The sequence below is a fragment of the Triplophysa rosa genome, linkage group LG25, assembly GCF_024868665.1.
Source record: "Triplophysa rosa linkage group LG25, Trosa_1v2, whole genome shotgun sequence".
In the NCBI taxonomy this organism is placed as follows: Eukaryota; Metazoa; Chordata; class Actinopteri; order Cypriniformes; family Nemacheilidae; genus Triplophysa; species Triplophysa rosa.
The window spans coordinates 2,612,505-2,632,773 of record NC_079914.1 but is presented as its reverse complement, the minus strand read 5'-3'; the positions used below and the strand labels follow the sequence as shown (position 1 = coordinate 2,632,773).

At 37.0% G+C, this 20,269-nt stretch overlaps 2 protein-coding genes across 6 annotated transcripts in view; one reads left to right on the top strand and one right to left on the bottom strand.

Annotated features, from left to right (window-relative positions):
* Positions 1–9,056, top strand: part of atp11b (ATPase phospholipid transporting 11B (putative)) — a 35,885-nt gene extending 26,829 nt beyond the window's left edge. The window contains exons 30-31 of one of the 4 annotated variants that reach the window (XR_008962136.1): positions 477–609; positions 4,014–4,124. Coding sequence is in view for 3 of the 4 variants with exons in the window: in XM_057326243.1 (XP_057182226.1) it covers positions 4,014–4,232 (219 nt within the window). In the remaining variant the exon portion in view is untranslated. Of the gene's footprint in view, positions 1–476; positions 610–4,013 lie in introns of all 4 variants that reach the window. The other 3 variants (XM_057326245.1, XM_057326244.1, XM_057326243.1) reach the window with 3 other exon arrangements.
* A 113-nt stretch (positions 9,057–9,169) lies between these two features.
* mccc1 (methylcrotonyl-CoA carboxylase subunit) lies at positions 9,170–19,653 on the bottom strand. 2 transcript variants are annotated; one of them, XR_008962138.1, is made up of 19 exons: positions 19,360–19,653; positions 18,807–18,850; positions 18,589–18,722; positions 18,387–18,482; positions 18,174–18,295; positions 17,940–18,087; positions 17,733–17,854; positions 17,534–17,645; positions 17,132–17,213; positions 16,835–16,962; positions 16,055–16,238; positions 15,433–15,542; positions 14,512–14,728; positions 14,061–14,147; positions 10,872–10,921; positions 10,540–10,677; positions 10,340–10,447; positions 9,877–9,948; positions 9,170–9,801 (listed from the first exon to the last, which is right to left on the bottom strand). XR_008962138.1 is itself a non-coding variant. In XM_057326247.1 (17 exons), the coding sequence occupies exons 1-17, from the start codon at positions 19,413–19,415 to the stop codon at positions 10,334–10,336; spliced, it is 1,944 nt and encodes a 647-aa protein (XP_057182230.1). In that variant the 5' UTR covers positions 19,416–19,653. The 2 variants fall into 2 exon arrangements, 1 of the variants encoding a protein (XP_057182230.1); XM_057326247.1 differs by lacking the exons at positions 9,170–9,801; positions 9,877–9,948 and having other exon boundaries at positions 10,334–10,447.
* Between the last annotated feature and the right edge of the window lie 616 nt (positions 19,654–20,269).

Below are 20,269 nucleotides of genomic sequence, written 5' to 3'. Positions count from 1 at the left end.
GAAATTTAGTATCGGTGCATCTCTAGTTTTGATGTTCAAATAAGTAACTTTTTTTGCAATTTTATTCTATGCTTTTGTTATTTTTATTATTTAGTTATTTTTATCTTGCTATATAAGATTAATTAATTGTGTTTTATTTTTGTTTATTATTATAATTTTAGTGCCTTAAACTTCAGTTTATTTCTGAGGCAAAATTGACATTTTTCGTTTACAAAAACGTGCTAATATTTTATTTGATTTCAGAAAACGTTTTCAGAGTTTTCATTTTAGTAAAGTATAATAACCTTGGAAGCGTGAACAAGTATTTGGCCCACTTGAATTGAGTTAAAACATTTGTTTATTTATACTTTTTGCAATTGTTTTATTTAAAATTGACGTTTCTCTTGACGTCAGATGTGTTCCTCACAGCGGACGTGAAGCATTTTAATGATCGTTCACCTTTTTTTCGAGACTTACTGCGTTGTTTGTCCTTCCAGATGGAGGAGGCTAAGATTTCAGTCAGCTCAGAATATGACACTGCTCAAATCAGGAGCAGAGGGGAGGACAATCGGCCACTGATCGCTGCTTCTCCTCCCCCCACCTCTGTTGCAGCCCGCCCCTTTCCCCTAGGTAGTACACCACCCGCTCGTGCCCCCAATCATCCTGTCATGTGACACTGCTTCTTCCTGTCATGCAGCTAGATTTAATATATTTTCATTTGCTGGAGATTTTGCTGTTCTCAAGTATGCATACTTTCATTGTCAAATAATCATCATCATCACGGATTGAATGAGCAGCTCTCATTTCCATCAAAACTGTAACATTAACTAACAGCTGGCGCTAATAGTCGATATTACGGCTTTTTTGAGTTTAAAATCATGTTTTGCCATTCTGTATGCAGTTTTTTATGGGTTATTACATTGCAATATCTACATGTCAGCGTGTGCAGATCTGCGGCAAACGGATCGTTCAGGTTTTTGTCTCCCTATCAATGCCATTTTCACCTCCAAAGCACAAATTTGTTTTTGGGAGCTTATAGTTTCATTTGTTCATTTTGAATTGGAATTCCATTTTATTTTGAAGCATAACTAACACGTACAGTATAAAAATATCAGTGCAGCTTTTAAGGGCTTTGCACTAGAGCTTTTTCTGCACCTGGTGTAAACATATGAGGATGTAATTCTAGACCCCTGCAGATATCCAGGCAGTTTTTTCCTGTTTGGACTGAGAAATGAACACGCGTTACAGATATAACTAATACAATTGTGATTGTGGATGCCAATCGATCACCAGTTACACTTTACCAGGAGGTGTGTATATCTCTTTATTTCATCATTTATGCATCAGTCTAAAACCCTCTTACAGGAGAACATTTAGTCTTTGGACCGGATTATAATTTTGCAGTGTGTGCTGATGTGGGCCTGGAGGGATGTTGGTATTGGTAGTTTGCATAATGCCTAGTCAGGGTTACTGTGAATGAGATCAAAGAATTGACTTTCCTCTAGACCCCGCGATTCTGACTGCACCCACTTACGGACCTTCCCGGATCATCTTTGGCCATTGCAGTTTTGTTTGAACCACGTAGGCCTGGTTTGCAGTGAATTAAGATCCCACTTTGTTTTCATTTACTGTCAATTAAACATAGCGATTAAAGTGGTTTTAAGCATTCTTGTTTATGGGCAGCTTCAAAGAAAAGAATGAACAATCGGAAAAAACCGCAAAAGTGAAGTAGTAGTTCAATCAGAGAGCCTCCCCTTAGTTTTTACTGTGGGGTGTAAATAGCGATGTATCTGTATACCCAAAACACATCTTAATATTACACGCAAATGCGGTCTTCGAGCTGTAATTTAAGAAACCGTACCAGCCTTTAATAATTTAGATGGAGGCCAAATCTATGTTTTTGGATTCAAAGAGACAGGATCATTTATCACTTTAATGTATTCAGTATTCATTTTTTCTTGCATGAATCCATGCCCTGCTTCTCTTGATTTTAAGCGAATTGCTTAAAGATATGCCTTCTATTTTTTGGATGACCAGATGCCCTATCATTTACTGGGATCCTTGTCCTGTATTTGAGTGCTTTTCACATGCAAAGTACAAAATAAGGGTATAAAATATAGGTATAAGATATATCCTTCAGATATAGGGCTGTCAAACGATTAATCGCATCCAGAATAAAAATTTGTGTTTACATAATAGATGTCTGTGTACTGTGCATATTAATAATTGTGTATTTATAAAAACATACATACACGCATATATTTACAAAAAAATTAAATTATAAATAAATATATATATATATATATATATATATATATATAGTAAAATGTTTTGGTAAATATAAATACATGTAAATATTTCTAATTATACGTGTGTGTTTATAAATACAAAATTAATATGCACAGTACACAGATTGGATGCGATTAACTGTTTGACAGCCCTAGAAATAAGATATATACTTATATATAGCTTCTTTTGACTCGTCTTTTCATTGCATCTACACGTGAACCAGCAGATGTCCTCGAGCGCAAGGAAATAGTGAAATGAAAATTTAGCCAAGCAACTGGTTTACGGCTGCAGCTATCGATTATTTTAGTAATCGAGTATTCTACTGATTTTCCATCGATTAATCGGGTATTTGGAAAATAAGTACTTTTTCTTTATTAGAGAGCAATACTAAATATACAAGAGAAAATAAGACTGGTCTCTTAAAATGAACAACTAATTTGTTTCCTTTTTAGAAAAATTTATATATTTATTGCTGAAATTGCATACATTCATATCTGTGAAAACTAAACCCATTTAGTACATTCCATTGCCATATTACATTCAAAATGCAATATAGGCTTAATACAAATGTATAAGAAACATTAATAAAAATAGAAAGAATAATTTCAAACGTAAACAACTAACTTCAGCTTATGCATGATGCATTTAGTTTATCTAAATTAATTTGTTTATTTTTTACTATTAAATAGTAATATATTTGTCCACATAAAAATACCGAGTTAACCGGACTTTTATTTTGGCAGGTCGTCGGAAGACGCTTATTTTTTAGTGTTGGCTTCACTCAGTAAAATGTTCTGAAATAAACTCTTCGAGCAACTCTGGAGATGAAGTTCATGTCCTCATAAAGTGCAGTTCATTCACTCAGACACTCAGAACAGACAGATGACATGTGTAAATAACATGATTTGGCATCCGCTAACGTTAGTCCGAATCTAGTTTTATGGACTCAATGCAGCAGGAAAACAAGTTGCACTCGCAAAATAGACTAAAACTAAGTAAAATAGCATTTCAATAAGCTATCACTTATTTATCAGCATGAGCCATACGTGTGAGCGTGTGAACAGACTAAAATGCGTGCGTCTCACGGTGAATGAGTGAGACTTGAGAGCACTGTAACATGAATAGAGTTTAGCGGGATGTGCGTCAGTAATAACGGTCCGTGGGGAAACGCAGTGCTCCGTGTGTACTGTAGTAAAATGGATTAAACGAGGCTTCGAGACAACAAAAATGGCCTCTGATTTTTTGTATTCGTTTCAGCCCTAAATTGGTTAATTTGGTAAATTTTGTGAAGCAATTAGGTGTAAAAATTCAATATGCATACATGAAATAAAATAAACATTATATGACACAAAATAAATCTTAAATAAAATATATACATTTTATTTTTTTACTATTTTTTCGCTACAAGTTGTTTTTTTTAACTTGTCATTGTGTTCTGAATTAATTTGTGGTCAGATTTGTCATTTTGTTTTGTCATTTTTGTTTTGCTTCCCGTCCATCTTCCTATTTTGTACTTTATATGTGGAAATTGTCTAGTATTTCATTTGTCTTGCTGAGTTGGGCGATCGACGGTTAAGCATCTTTGACACTTTTATTGAAAAAATACATTGCAGAAAAACATTTGCACAACCCAATACGAGACTGTCCAGGAAAAAGTAACCTGCCCACCCTGTCCATTACGTAGTACAGGCATGCATTTGTGTTTATGTTTTTACCTCATTCTCTCTCTCTCTGTCTGTTTTCAGTTTATTGAGGCCAACCAGGGCATCGGATGTGTGGACTCCATGTGCTGTTTCTCAGAGGGGCAAAACTCATGCACCCGACTGGGCCGGCTGGTGGAGCGAATGATGGGCCGCTGCGACCCCTCTCGGGCCACCAGGTGCGAGCTTTCTCTTTCTAGCCTATGCTGTAAGCACATCTCCTACAAGCTGGAGCGAGAAGAGCCGGCTGCACCGGACGAGTGAAGGCCGGCACCGCACTTCAAGCATTCCCTAACTGTTAAAGCATAGAGTTTAGGAAAGAAACGGGTGCATTCATTTGCCTTGAACCTCTAAGTGAGACAGTAGGGTGTAGTTATGTACGCTATGTGTCATAGCATACAAACGAACTGTTTCATAATTCTTATATTTTTGAGTTTTTCATGGTCTTTGCCTCATTTCGAGGTGCGTCGTTCTTTGGTGTCGTCGCTCTGTGTGTCTTTTCTATGTGGCAGATTATACGATTTGCTGAATATTTACCATACAGCTTGTGCCTCCATTATATATCAGACTTTGTATCCGTCTACTTATCAGACATCCAAGTATATGCTTGTGGAATGTTGTACTATAATGACCGAATCCTTGAAACATCCTCTCATTGTGTGTTCTGAGTTGTCGCATCGCAGTGTTGCATCTGTGTCTTTGACTTTGCCACGTGTGCATTTCTCTCATCGGAGGGAATTTGTGACGGCATGCTAGCTACTGTAATGCACTTTTAAGCATTTCACGTAATCATTTCAACTGTCTGTATCCGTACTTTGGGAATCACGGTGCTTCCGGCGCCACGTAGAATTCCCGTTCCAGTTGAAGCGCTAGAACACTGCCATTGAAGAGCAGGGTGTCAGAGATGACCTCTGATCTGACTAGCCAATGTCAACTGTAGATACAGCATCCGTCTACCGTTGGTCCGATTGGCTCGACTGTAGCAAAGTGAATAAATAAGAGGACCACATTATGATCAAGAGAGACACTGGAAACTGTAGTCTTCGAGGGGATTTTTGAATCATTTCTGCCGTTTTTGTGTTAAACTTTAAGCCTTACGAAAGAGAAAGACGATTTGCATGATGGCAGCTGTAGGGATGTGCTGTTGAGCGGTCAGTGAATGCCAGAATGTGTGTTTTGCAGAATATTCTTAGACACTTTATTCAGCTTTATTGCTGTTTGTTTACTTTGATCTCAAATTAAAATGTCTAGACAATGATATATGTTTAGTTCAGTGGCTTTTTGCATTTGTCCACCTTTGTTGACCAGTGGTTCTCAACTGGTTTCTCACAACCCAAATGGGTTCAGGTCCGGCAGTGTTTTTCCAGTAGCTTCCCATATTTTTTTGTTAATAAATAGTGTGTCCAGTCAAACTAATACAAATGATATTTTGATAACCAAGTATTTTAATTTGTTTTAATGGTAAAACTTTACAATAAGGTCCTATTTGTTAACAATTCGCTTATGTGTTAGCTAACACAAACTAACAATGAACAATTCTTCTACAGCATTTATTAATATTAATTCATGTTAATTTCAGCATTTACTAATACAGTATTAAAATCAAATGTTGTCACTGTTAACATTAGTTAATGCACCATGAACTAACGTGAATAACTGTATTGACATAAACTAACATTGACAAGGATTAATATATGCTGAAAAACTAAATTGTTAGCTAATGCAATTACTAATGTTAACTAATATAGCACCTTATTGTAAAGTGTTACCGTTTTAATGTTTTTACATTTATTTTAATCATAACTTGTTAGAAATTTGTCAGATTAGGCAGATGACAACATATTACTTTTTAACAATAGGGATGAGATCATGTGACGTGTATAAAACTAAATACAAAAAAAGTCAAATAATGATTTCCTACAGAGATACACTGACAATATTTATTTCCTGTTTTTTTTAAAATAATTTGAAAAGATATTATGTGAGAAAGGCTATTTAACAGTACAATGCTGTCAAAATAAAGGTTAAATATGATATCGTCACTGTCCTTCTGAAACCTTGAATGTCCAAATTTGCCGTTTTTCTGGAAATAGAAAAAACATTGAATTTTTTCCTTACTGTCTTATCCAAGTTGGCAAGCACTTTTTTGATAGTTTTTATTGGTTAGATATTTACAAAACCTAGTGACAAACATAAATTTTGACACATAGTAATGATTAATGGCAAAAAAATAAAATCACGAAATATGGAGATGGGAGGTTTCAAAAGCACAGCAGTGCTATATGGAAATAGTTTGATTTGATTTATTTCATAGCAAAAATAATCTGATTCCAGTCCGTGCTTTTTATTTTATTCATTGAAAACATAGTCAAACAAGTCACTTATTAAAATAAGCAAGTGCCGAATATCAGTATTGAAATTGGCCAGTAGAATTATAATAGTATCATATACTTCGATATTAGTATCATATCTCACAAATCATACTTGCGTTGTAAAATCAGTTGAGAACCACTGTTTTAAACAGTGATGGTAATTTATCTACTATGGTACGCAGTCAGTGGTATATAAATGCAAATACACTCTCTCATTTAACATCTGTACCCCTTCATAAGACCTTAAAACGGTTGTCTTTCTTCTTCCTTACACGTGATCCAAAGATAATCGCATTACTGTAGTTACCAATGTACACTTTCTCTTCTGTAGCATGGGTCTATTTATAATCCGGCTGTATTGTAAGGGCATTAGTCCTAAAAGCAAATAAATTGTATGAAGACATTAAGCGGGACAGGTATGGCGTTTGAGAAACTTTTGGCCTGCTCAAGGGCTGCCATTCTATTTACATATATATTATATGCACTTTATAGCAAACCTGTATACACAATATTTTTCTACAGTCTATAGATTAATGTCATCGGTTAGTTTCTATATTTACTGTAACGTAACCTTGTTTCATATAGGTACCTTATAGTATGCGTATGGAGAGGTTATCATTTCTTTAGAAGAATGTACAGTTATATATTGTCAAGCCCGTGGAAGGATGCGTTTATATTTGTGTTTGGTGTCTTAACTATGCACATTAACCCATGTTACACTAACATCTTGCATTCATTTTCCATTGACTTTGACTGTTGCTTGCTGATCTTCATGCGCTGAGTTCAAAAGCTTTGGAGGATTTATATAGTAGGGATGCACCGATATAAGAATTTTGACCGATACCGATAACCGATCGTTACTTTTTTGATAAAGATGATTATCAGTTTTATATTTATATTGTTTAGTCATGTTTATATTAAAAAGCGCTTAAAGTTGTAGCTGACCAATGGGGGTCACTTATAACCATACAATGGCCATATTTGCGTTGGCCAATACATCGGTCTACCCAATTCCCAATACAATTCCCGATGATCTGGCATAAAACAAGAGTTCACAGTTTGAATAGAAATTAAAATAAGCATTTTTCTCTGCTCCTGATATCAGCCAATTCTAACTGATTATTTCTAGTCTAATGTTGCCAATGTAGTCACTAAAATACACTGTATTGTGCATCCCTAGTATAAAGGTCTTAAAAAAGCCTTTTAGTGCCTCTCCATCTTCCACCTCTCAAATATATGTCAGATTGTAAAGCAGATAGAACAGGAATGGTATATTGTGCACTTGTCCAAAGCATCCACACTGTCCCCCCTCATTCTTCCCCATTTCCTTGATGCTTCCAGATCATGGAGGGACTCGGAGACCTTCTCCAATGACCGAAGCATCTTGACGCTCTCGCCCATGGAGGTCTCTCATTGTTAAGGACACCCATGCGCCAGCCCAAAAGGAACCGTTTGTGAAGTACGAAGACACCGAGCCGTTCCCCCTCCCCGCTCTAGTACAATCACCAGCCAGTCATTCATAGAATACACTGTCTCGCGGCTCTGATTCTCTGAGCATCAAACGTGACCAGCGACAAAGGATAAGCAGCGATTTCTCGAACTAACCAAAGGATTTGTCTCATTCGAACGATTCTGTTTCCGACGGTCGTAAACCGTGGAAGCGTATGCAAAGGGCCGCCGTCTTTCCTGAGGAAAACCAGGGGTCTGTTTGAAAGCCATAAATCCCTTTTAAATGCCTGATTTTCAAGGTATTACATGTATGTTCAGCATAAGTAGCACTAGCTCGCAAACCTGTAGCCTCCTTTAGAGTGAAGAGAACCTAAGATGCCTACCCAACCTGTCTTGGATTGTGCAGATGATGCAAGAATGTTGCCGATGGGGAAAAACTGACATATCATTCTTAAACTCACTCACTTTAATCTTCATATGCCACGTGCCTGCTTTTTATTTCTTGTGTGTCATGCACGTTTGCTAATTTTTCATTTCTAACCATTGTCATTAGTTCATTTTTTGCTTTGTTTTTCGTTTTTCCACTTACGTTGCTAACCACTCATTAGTTTGATTTTGTGTGTGTGTGTGTGTGTGTGTGTTTAACTGATTTAATGGAATAATCTTCCTACATGGGCCGTGGGTTACTGTTACATGAATGCCTAAGCATCGAGTCAACCGTTTTAAACTTGCTTAATCAACTATGCTGACGTTTTTGATATTCGACTGCATGCAACGCTTCGGTCGGTCTGTCTCTGTAACTCGCAATGGAGACGTGGGAAAACTGGACTTTGCTAATCTCAGCTTGGCGAGTGTTAACTAGGCCGTTGGGATTTGTTTTTGCTGCAAGGACCTGGATCCTTCAAATCTGGTGCCGTGACCCGTACGGCAGTTGAATGATGGGACTGAAATTTTGGAACTGTTTCGTTGTGTCATACTGTGGATTAGTTTTGTTGCTTCTGTTTTTTTTTTATGTCTGTGTTGGTTGATCGAACCTAAAATGACTCATGAACACAGGTCAGCTATTTCAAATTCTCATTTTGAAGTGTTTTGCTATGTGATGTATTGAATTATATAGCAATTCAGAATGACATTTTTCTGAAGACATTAGCAATACGACTCGATCTAGCTGTGCTGTCAGTCATTCATTTTGCAGTTTCATGTTTTTCTGTTCTCCTTATATTGCATATGTTTCAATGCTGATGTTTATGAAAGTTCTATTTACAAAATAAATACATTTTTTAATTTGTGGTGTCATTTATACTTAACAGTGAAAAGCATTGGTGGGGTGGTGCCAAGCGAATGCTTTTAGAAAGAATTGACAAAGTATGACATTGACAACACGAATGTTGTTTACTATTTACAGTACACTAAACAGCATGTCTGGTTAAACACATCACCATTGTAGTCAACAATCATTTCTCTTCCACCTGAGTGGGTTTGTTTTGTTAAAATGCAAATGCATATGCTTAAGAATGAGAGATGGAATGACGGTCTACAGTCATCTGTGTTTGACCCGGAAAACAAACCAAGCATACAGAGCGTTTTAAACAGTGGCCATACAGAAAAATCGGGCAAATACGGCTTCATCCACCAAACAATGACATCGTTGTACAAAAGAGCCACGGGACCAGAACCAAAGAAATTAAATCAGTGACTGAAATGACTCAAAAGATTGTTGTGTTAGATTAACGAGTTTATAGCTTACTATAGATTTCTTTTTCTACAAGACACCAAACAGAACAACTGAAATTTTTAGTGCTTCTTGGGGATGTGTGGAGCCAACAGTCCCAGTTTTAAACATCCATCATTTCAACATATTCCTGTGACGTCACACTAAATGTATTGCAACGTTACTCTGCCTCATCTTTCTTCTCCTCCATCTCCACTAATGCCGCGTGCCGGTTTGCTTGTGAGCCCTCCTTAAAGAACACCTTCTTAATGATGCCTGCTTTGGGCGCACGGATGGTGTGCTGTGCAGAAACAAACGAGTCACAAGTAGTGGATTATGAAATGCACCTAATAAGATATGGAAGTTGAAGCCTCACCTCCATTTTCATGGCAATCATCACCATTAAAGGATCTCCTTTCTGGACAGAGTCTCCAACCTAGACTAGGACCTACAAACAAAATACAACATCAGTTACACTAGTAAAACTGTACATCGCTCACATCTCTCACATTGTAACTGGATTGTTTTAAATTATGCATAAATGTAAAACTCATAGATACATAGATGCCTCGTGAATATGAAACGTTACTGTGCAGTTGTGTAGACCCAAATATTATAATGGCTAAACCGACAAAATACAACAAGGTGAGAGCAAACATGGCATTCACAAGTCACTATGGTTCAAATGTTGTCTGGTACGGCCGAATATGGCTTCTAGGTATACACATCTACTGTATGGTAAAACTCAGAAAACCAAGACTTTTGGCTAACTATTTTTGATACAATGCGGCAGAAATCCTGATAATATAATTTACTAATTCAGAAATCCTGCATCAAACCTTTTCAATAGTGCCTGTCATGGGTGCAACAGCACCTCCCTGTGCACTGGAAGCACTAACACCGGCCAGGAACTTGGGCACAGGGATGCTGATCTGGGCACTACCCTCCTACAAAAGAAAACATAGCAGACCATAAAAAGCCGTTCCCTCCGACATGCCACAGGTGACGAAGCACCACTGATAAACACAACCAAACCCACCATAGAAAAGATGTGTACTGTGTTGTCCAGAATGACCAGTTTGGGTCGGGACAGCACTCCATTGACAGAGCACCACAGGTAAGTCACATCACCCTCCGTCTGAAGCTCTCCTGACACATGAAACACCTGACCTTCGGTCTGACAACAAAAAACATTTATTTCTGCACGTTCATTTTTTTTAAAGCATGACACTCCTTGACTATAACTGAGACTCGGTTCTATTCCTCAAACGAGCTTTTGATTTGACAATACGGTTTTGCTAATACAATATACATCCACATAGAGGCTCATAATACATCGTCAACATTTAAAAACTGAAAATATAAACGTACCTCCATGCTGTATGTCCCATCTGGATTGTATGTAACAGATATTGCCACTTCTGCAAAAAAATCAAATGTGTTCATAAATCAACCAAGTGAAGCAAGCATTAACTTTTCTTGCATTGTTATTATCATTTTTATGTTCACCCCAAATTCTTATAAGGGGAGGTTTCTGACTTTGATTAACGATTACTAGGGCACATAAATAAAAAATGACCTACACAAATTTAAAAAATATTATAAATCTTTATAATAAACACTGCAATATTACATAAAAATAAGAACTGTCCATTTTGGTTTTATGGTGGAATAGTTCACCCCAAAATGAAAATTCTGTCATCATTTACTCACCCTCATGTTGTTTCAAATCTGCATGTATTTCGTTGTTCTGTTGGACATAAAAATATACTTAGAATAATGTAGAAAACCAAACCATTCTGGGGCACCATTGACTACCATTGTCAATTTTTATCATGATGGAAGTCAATGGTGCCCCAGAACTGTTTGGCTACAAACATTCTTCCAAATATCTTCTTTTGTGTTCAGTGGAACAATACAATGAACATAGGTTTGAAACAACAAGAGGGTGAGCAAACGATGACAGAATTTTCATTTTTGTGTGAACTATCCCTTTAAGAGCCATGACAATAACAAACTCAAAAAAGTGAAAAAAAACAAAATAAACTAAATTAAAAATAAATGTCACGACTAGCTTTGTTTTTTATCATCAAATATCAAATTGTTGGGAATTTGTTTGGCCATAATAATTGTAAATCTGATATTCTGACAGCCTGACAGTAAAACATACTGTACATTTTTCAAGGACAGCATATGTTGTACTGCTACATTTAAAAAAAAGCCCATGTAATATGAAACATTGATGCAGTCTTGTGGAAAAACTAATGAATAAGTACTTTCAAGGTGAAATATGACCTGACTCATACGCTCTGCTGGCATATTTATGCTCCAGTCTGCTTTTCTGATGATCAATGCCATCACATTACCGCTCATACATAATGCAGAGGATATGCTGCTATTTCAGGAGAATAACCTCACAGTCTTGACATGTAGAAGAATGAAGATGTGTGCTGCCTATTAATAGCCACACCCATCATGCATTCATTCAGAAAAATGTCAAATAAATCTGTGAAATTTTTAGCCGGGACATTTAATCAAAGCAAAAGAGGATCCCCTGAGCTTGGAGCTCGAACCCTGACCACACCAACAACATACAGTTAGGGCCATAAATATTTGGACAGAGGCACATTTTTTGTTATTTTAGCTGTGAATCAATATGTTTTCGAGTTACAGTTTTATAATAGATATTGTGTTAAAGTGCACACTATCAGCTTTATTTAGAGTGTATTCACATCCAGATTAGCTGAAGGATTTAGGAATTACAGCTCTTTAATATGAAGCGCCCCCTTTTTTCAAGGGACCAAAAGTAATGGGACAGGTGAATAAAACAGCTTTTTATTCAACTGTCCCATTACTTTTGGTCCCTTGAAAAAAGGGGGCGCTGTTTTATTCACATGTATGGGCTTTTCCTTAAATAATTTTGTCATAAATGAAGCATGTTAAAGGTCTGGAGTTGATTCTACATGTGGTGTTTGCATTTGGAAGCTGTTGCTGTGAACCCACATCATGGGGTTCAGGGAGATCTCCATGCAAGTGAAACAGACCGTAGTTAGATTTTAAAAACACTACACATCCGTCAGAAAGATGCCAGGAACATTAAAAGCGGCCAAATCAACAATTTGGTACATTCTAAGAAAAAAACAACACACCGCTGAGCTCAGTAACAAAACAATCCTGGGCATCCATATGAGATCAAAGTGGTGGATGATGACATTATCCTCTCCATGATAAAGAAAAACATCTTCACAACTTCCAGACAAGTGAAGAATTAATCCGGATGCTTCTGTCTTCCGTTACATCACCAAAAAAACACCAGTGACCCAGTGCCTGAGGACGTCATGCATGGAAATGGAATCACACTGCCTGAACACTATTTTACTGAAGATGTTGTATGCTCATATCATGAGATATTCCAAGCCTTCTCCATATCTTTTATTCTTTTTAGTCTTATGCAGGCTGAAATTAATTTGATCTCTCCAAAAAAATGCTTTCTAGAGCTTGTTCGGCTATTTCATAAGTCTAATGTACCCATCCTATTCTTGAGGCTTTTGCACCTTGTTGTGAACCCTCTCTATTTTTTCCTTGTATTCTCTTTATTGTTTTGATTGACAAGCATTGACATATTTACCTCTTGGAGAGTGTTCTTCACTTGTCCGGACGTTGTGAAGGTGTTTTTCTTCATCATGGAGAGGATAATGTCATCATCCACCACTTTGATCTCATATGGAGGCCCAGGATTGTTTTGTTACTGAGCTCAGCGGTGTGTTGTTTTTTTCTTAGAATGTACCAAATTGTTGATTTGGCCGCTCTTAATGTTCCTGGCATCTTTTTGACGGATTTGTAGTGTTTTTGAAATCTAACTATGGTCTGTTTCACTTGCATGGCGATCTCCCTGAACCCCATGATGTGGGTTCACAGCAACAGCTTCCAAATTCAAACACCACATGTAGAATCAACTCCAGACCTTTAACATGCTTCATTTATGACAAAATTATTTAAGGAAAAGCCCATACATGTGAATAAAACAGCTTTTTATTCAACTGTCCAATTACTTTTGGTCCCTTGAAAAAGGGCTTCATATTAAAGAGCTGTAATTCCTAAATCCTTCAACTAATCTGGATGTGAATACACTCTAAATAAAGCTGAGAGTGTGCACTTTAACACAATATCTATTATAAAACTGTAACTCGAAAACATATTGATACACAGCTAAAATAACAAAAAATGTGCCTCTGTCCAAATATTTATGGCCCTAACTGTAATACTGTCTGTACACAATGTGTGTATATATTTGTTATACAAGCAAATAACTAAAACAAAATCAGACTTCTATCTAAAGCGCCTCTACCTGCACACTTTTATCAGTATGCGTCTTTCCTGAGATGCTGTTCTTCCAACGGAGTTATAGGAACACATTTTATGCTTATGATTAGCATTGTGTGTCCATTACCTCAAGCACTTATGTGTTCACAGGAGCATATCAGTCATTGGCTGATGATGTCATCATGCCGCAGCTTTGCTTTGCTTTGTTTGTGTGTTTATTAGAGCGTAAACACTTACTGTTGTCCCCTAGCTGCAGGGTCAGGTTCCTGCAGTGCAGGACGTTCAGTCGTCTCCCGTTACTGGAGGCGAATGGAGAGTAAGTGTCTGCAAAAGGATACTACTGGTTAACAACTATCTATTTACTAGAAAGCTGCCATTATATTTCAAATACAGCTTTTAAACAACTTCAATTGTACAGGAATACTTCCTCAAGCATTCTCAGCTTATGAATCATGATTTGGACTTTAAAGGCGTTTTCTAGATGAGCAATAGACATAGTTAAGTACATTATTTTGCATTTTTTCCCAAAAGATTACACACAGCATCTTTACAGGCGTTTTCCAGATGAGCAATAGACTTCATATTAATGGGTTTACTGGATTTTAATTTCTCCATATATAACTTGGACAAGGAATTAAAACTTTCTAACATAATACATGTAGGTAAATATCTATTTGTAATGTCTCACCATTGGATTGGTTTCTGTAGCTGTCAGTGTGTTGTTTTTCTCGGAGCAGTAAACCCAGGGCAGCCTGACATAGCATCTCTCCAGACGCTTTCTGTGCTGCTGGGAAGAGCTCATCATAGTGCTGCTCAATGAAACTGGTGTGAACGTTTCCTGCTTCAAACGCTGGATGTCCTGATAGACTCAGCAGGAACTCGATATTGGTGTTTAGACCCACAATCTGTATTAAAGAGAGATCAGTCAGTGTGAGATATTACTATACAGACATTCAATACTGAGCTGAAGTCTCCATTCACACCAACTACAAAGATTAAAATCAAGTTCAGATCACAACATTAATGATAAAGATACAAATCAGTTCACTTTAAGAATGTTTTTCCAGCTGCTGACTGACAAAACATTTGTCACCCAAATCGAAATCCATTTGAATTTAATGAACTTCTGCATTTAAAGTGCAGCGTGTGAATAAACACTATAATAAACATGATCATCTTTGTGTGGACGCAAATTAAGTTGTCTTTCTTGATATGAACAAGCCTAAAAATGCCCAGTCCTATCGTTTTTATTCTTTTATTTGTTGGTGTATGTTTTGCATTTGTTGTTGTTTATGTAAATAAGTGTTTTGACCTGTAAAGGTCAACCTTATTGTTGCAGTCAGAATGTAACACCAATAATATCACTAATACCATAGGCTGAAATATAAAACCCTAACATCTAAACATTCAGTCTTTTTCGTGTTGTTTTAAATCATACGTGTTGTCACACGTGCGTATGATTTGTTTTTGAATCACAAAGGTGTCTTGTTAATGCACTTCCTGCAATATCACTTTTGGTATGTATTGTGTACAAATGAACATAAAGCAGTTTGGGTTTTTTTTGTTAAAAAAATCTTGTTTTAGATGTATGAACATATAGTTTGCTTACGTTGTACTGGCGTAAGCAGTATCTGAGTTTCTTCAGAGCAGCGGAGCGATCTTCTCCCCAAACCACCAGCTTAGCTATCATGGGGTCATAGTGGGCCGACACCTCATCACCTTAAACACGATAACAACAGATACTGTATACATTAATCAACAACTATAAACATGTCTAGAGTGACACATGTAATTATAATAATTATTAAACAATAAGGATAAACAGTTATGATATGTGACTGTACAGATGAACAATTCTGAACTATTGTTTGCATTGCAAAAATATATTGTCTGAAAAAAATGATGTGTTATTTATATTATATTAAATTTTAACGCACTGTATGTGTCATGGCAGTGTACATTGCACTACCTTTAATGAATACAATTTTAACAACTTGAGTAAAACAGTACTTACAGTTATGTGAACTTGGGAGTCAAAATGTGGGGGTCAATAAATATTGCATCACAATGCAAAAAGCTTTTCATTAAAAAAAATCATTTTGGTTTTCATTTTAGAATAAATTGTAACCTGAACATGTCTGTCTTTGTGAGTTCAACTATTGAATGTCTAGGTACATCAGATCAATAAGTTCTGTAAAAGCAATCGTTACACACAATTCAACGGGAAGTACCTTCTCGAACCCCCGTCTCTATCCGTGTGCACTGATCTCCCTGCGGGGTGGACAGGTGGAGCAGCGGCCCTGCTCCTGGCATGAAGTTGTTATTGGGGTCTTCAGCGTAAATTCTGGCTTCAAATGAGTGACCCCTCAACAAGATCTCTTCCTGAGAGAGGGGCACCTTCTCGCCCGCTGCCACCTGATGGGCAGAGCCAACACGTAACGACAACTCATTTTCATAATAACCATTTCAGAAAAGAAATACATTAGCTGCCTTGTGGAAAATAAATGTATAACTGTGATCCCTTGTGGAGAACTGCAAATAATGATAGTTTATTACTTTGCAAAGTGCTTTTTTTATTATAAGCCTATTGTTTTTTATTTTAATCAGTCTGAATGCCTACAATATGCAAATGATGCCATATTGTAGCCATACTGCCCTTCTCATACAGCGAGAAACGGGTTGCACTCTCCATCCACAACACATTAATGATCTGTGGAGTTGACGTATACGGCCATATTGTTGCTTGTTTATTGTCTTCGTTGTCAGGATGAACAATATCCTTATTACCTCCATATAATGGAAATGATGAAAATCAACAAGCTCCATTTTGTTTTACCCCAATATTAGATATTACCACAGCATAAAGCTGATTCTGTACTTCACAAATTTCACAAGAACAAAATCTGAAAATGTAGCTCTAATCTCAGAGTTTGGCATCCTGCACTATCCCTTTAAACAATGCTGCCATTTTCAGTTTGGTCTGTAGATGGCGCCATTGGCCCTTGTCTCACCCGCAGCTGCCACTCCACCAAATCGGTTCCTGTGATCATCTCTGAAACGGGGTGTTCCACCTGCAGACGGGTGTTCATCTCCATAAAGTAGAAATTGTGCTGGGCGTCCATGATGAACTCTACAGTGCCTGTTAAAATAATGTTTAAAATAGTACATACATACCATCATATTTTGCATAACAAACTCCACATGGTTCTTTAAAAACATTCAATCTTTTTTTATTATACAGTAAACAAGATCACATGATTTCCTTCATGTTTAACACTGGCCAACTGAAATGCATAAAAAATCCTCACCTGCTCCGACATAGTTGACGGCTTTAGCCGCCAGCACCGCTGCCTCCCCGAGTCTCCGTCTGACCTCGGGACTAATGCCTGGCTGTAATGACACGAACACAGCCAACAATGTCACCAGCAAAATAAAATATATATTAATAAATCTGTCACGTCACTCCTATGTGATGAATAATCGTCTCTTTGTGTAACTAACTTCTCATCTTAACAATAAGTAGAGGTCATGAGAGATCATAGTAAATATGCCACGGTTAAATATATCTAATGTATTGTACGTTATTGTAGCCTAGAAAAATCTTAAGATTTGAGAGATGTTACATTAACAAAGTTCATCCTGCCGACTACGCCAAAAAAGTCATATCAACAGGATGTATGAATGTAACTGATGTATGACGTCATTCGTACCCCTGGAGCTTCCTCGATGATCTTCTGATGTCGTCTCTGAACGCTACAGTCTCTCTCAAACAGATACACCACGTTCCCATGCTGGTCACCAAACACCTGAACCTCTACATGTCTAACGCAACAACACAAATCCTCATATATCACACTGTAGAAGATCTCAGGGCAAGAACTGTTTGGGAATTCAGCAAACAAACCAGACCTGGGGTTTTCAACAAACTTTTCGATCAGCATGACATCGTCATTGAAAGACTTGCGGGCTTCTCTTCTGGCGGACTCCAGTTGTTCATGAAAGGTTTCTTCTGAGAGAGCGATTCGCATTCCCTGCGAATCAATGAAGCACAGAGACGTCAGGAGAACGAATAGTGTAACATTACAAAATTAATCTTGTGTACAACGTCCAGCTCACTTTTCCACCGCCACCACGGACAGCTTTGATCATCACGGGGTAACCGATCCTTGCTGCCTCTTTTTGAAGCTTTTTATCTGATTGGTCCTCTCCATGGTAACCCTCGATGATAGGCACGCCAGCAGCTGACATAATGTGTTTAGATGTGCTACGACAAAAATATAGATTTCATTTAAAAGAAACTAGAAAGAAATATCAAGACAAACTTTGATGTTTAGAGCTTCTTATTTGCACCTTTTGATCCCCATGTCCCGAATGGCTGATGAAGGCGGACCGATAAAAATAATGCCTTCCTGTTTGCACAGTTCAGCAAACTCTGTATTTTCAGAGAGGAAACCGTATCCGGGATGAACCGCCTTCCCAAAAAAAACACATCTAGTTCATTTTTTTACATTTGAAGTCGACTGTAACACTTATGTTACACAACGTATCTACTCATTGAAATACCTGTGCACAGGATTTCTTGGCCACGTCTAGGATCCTGTCCATGCGTAGGTAACTTTGCTGAGAAGCTGCAGGTCCGATACAATACGCTTCATCTGCCTATTATTGCAGTGAGATTGTAATATATGACAATACTACTCTGTCAACTTCTCTACTATATAGCAATGACTACAGAAAAAAGAAAGTAACTTTTATATTTTCTCACCATGGCAACATGCATGGAATGTCTGTCTGGATCGCTGTACACGGCAACAGAGCGAACACCCATCTTCTTAGCTGTCCGCATTACCCGGCAAGCTATCTCTCCTCTGTTAGCGATAAGGACTTTCTCAATCCTGCCTATACAAATATGAACAAAGACAAATATGAACATCCTTGCACATCTCAATGACAGTAAACTAATTGGTTCCTATGTGATCTTACCCACGGATGCACATCTGACCGATCCATTAGTCCAGATCAGTTTCCTAAAGCCAAGAGAACATGAGATCTGAGTAGATCAACTTTATTTATTATATTACTTTGAGCTGTTTAGTAAACAGTGTGAACAGATTGGGTTTGCTACTGTCAAGGGCACATAGATCTACAGAGGTGACCTCTCCATTTCATGCAATGCAATGCATATTAAGCACTAAAAAAAAACTTTTAGACAAACTCTTCAGAGTTAACAATATATGTTAAATTCACTATCCAGAGTTTATCCGCATTGTAAAAATAACTGCATTTAAGTTTTTTCTGGTTTCTCATCAGATTTTTCAAAAGCTGTTTGTTTGCTTGTTTCATATAACGCAATATGCATCAGTTTTCATATGTCTAATATGACAATATGTTAAGCTCATCTCTTCAATCACTAATAACAGATCAATGAAGTATAGATAAATATTCACATTTAAGTTAGATAAAAACATGTTCTTCCCTACTTTACAATCATGTAACGTTAGGTGTGCACTTAATAATATTGTAGAAATGAACTTACAGCAGATGTTTGTTTAAAGTTCTGCTCGTGTGAGTTGTCAGAAACACTGTAGCCATGTTCACTGTGTTAGCATTTAGCAGTAACGTTAACAAACGATTCGTTCGTCTTAAAACGTCTGGTTTATTTGATCTATTTCATGAATTTCACAGCTATATAATCAAGTCAAATTAGTCAATACTTAACTGAATAATAACATTCGTTGTCATAATGAAGTAGTTTATCAATTTAATATGATATTTGTGGTAATTAGTTTAGCCAGAACAGACAGAAGAACGGTTTAACCTTAGCAGCTTGCCGTACTTTCGGCAGCCAATCAGAGCAGAGAGTTGGGAGGCGGAAACTGACGAATGTGTGCAGGTATTGTGGGATATGTAGTATGTCGAAATGCTCTAGACTAGAGGTTTAACAGTTTCTAACAGTTTTTTTGTTTTTAACAGAAAAGCAGTTAAAGAAAAGCAGATATACCGTCAAGATCTCAAACTTCTGCATTTTCACAACACATCGCTATAAAATAAGTAAATAAAATAAATACAAACAAAAAATTAAACTAGATGAATTCATTAAATTACAGCACATTAGGGAAGGTGGGTTTTATTTTAATATACAAAAAGCTCACAGGAAATAAAACATAAATTGGCCACAATCTTAGCACAGCATTCATTCACCTTTAGAGCAATATTCCACTTCCACTACTCCTATAGTGTGCACTATAGTGCCTTATTGTATCTACATTTTATGTATACATATACAGTATATTACACTACCTCTACTTACTAAATTATCCATTCGCACAAGTGTACATACAATCTGTTAATATGTATAGTCTACTATATACTACCCTGTACAATGTCTCCCATTTTCTGTAAAATAGTTTTCATTTTATATATGCACAATTTAGAATCTTTTAGAC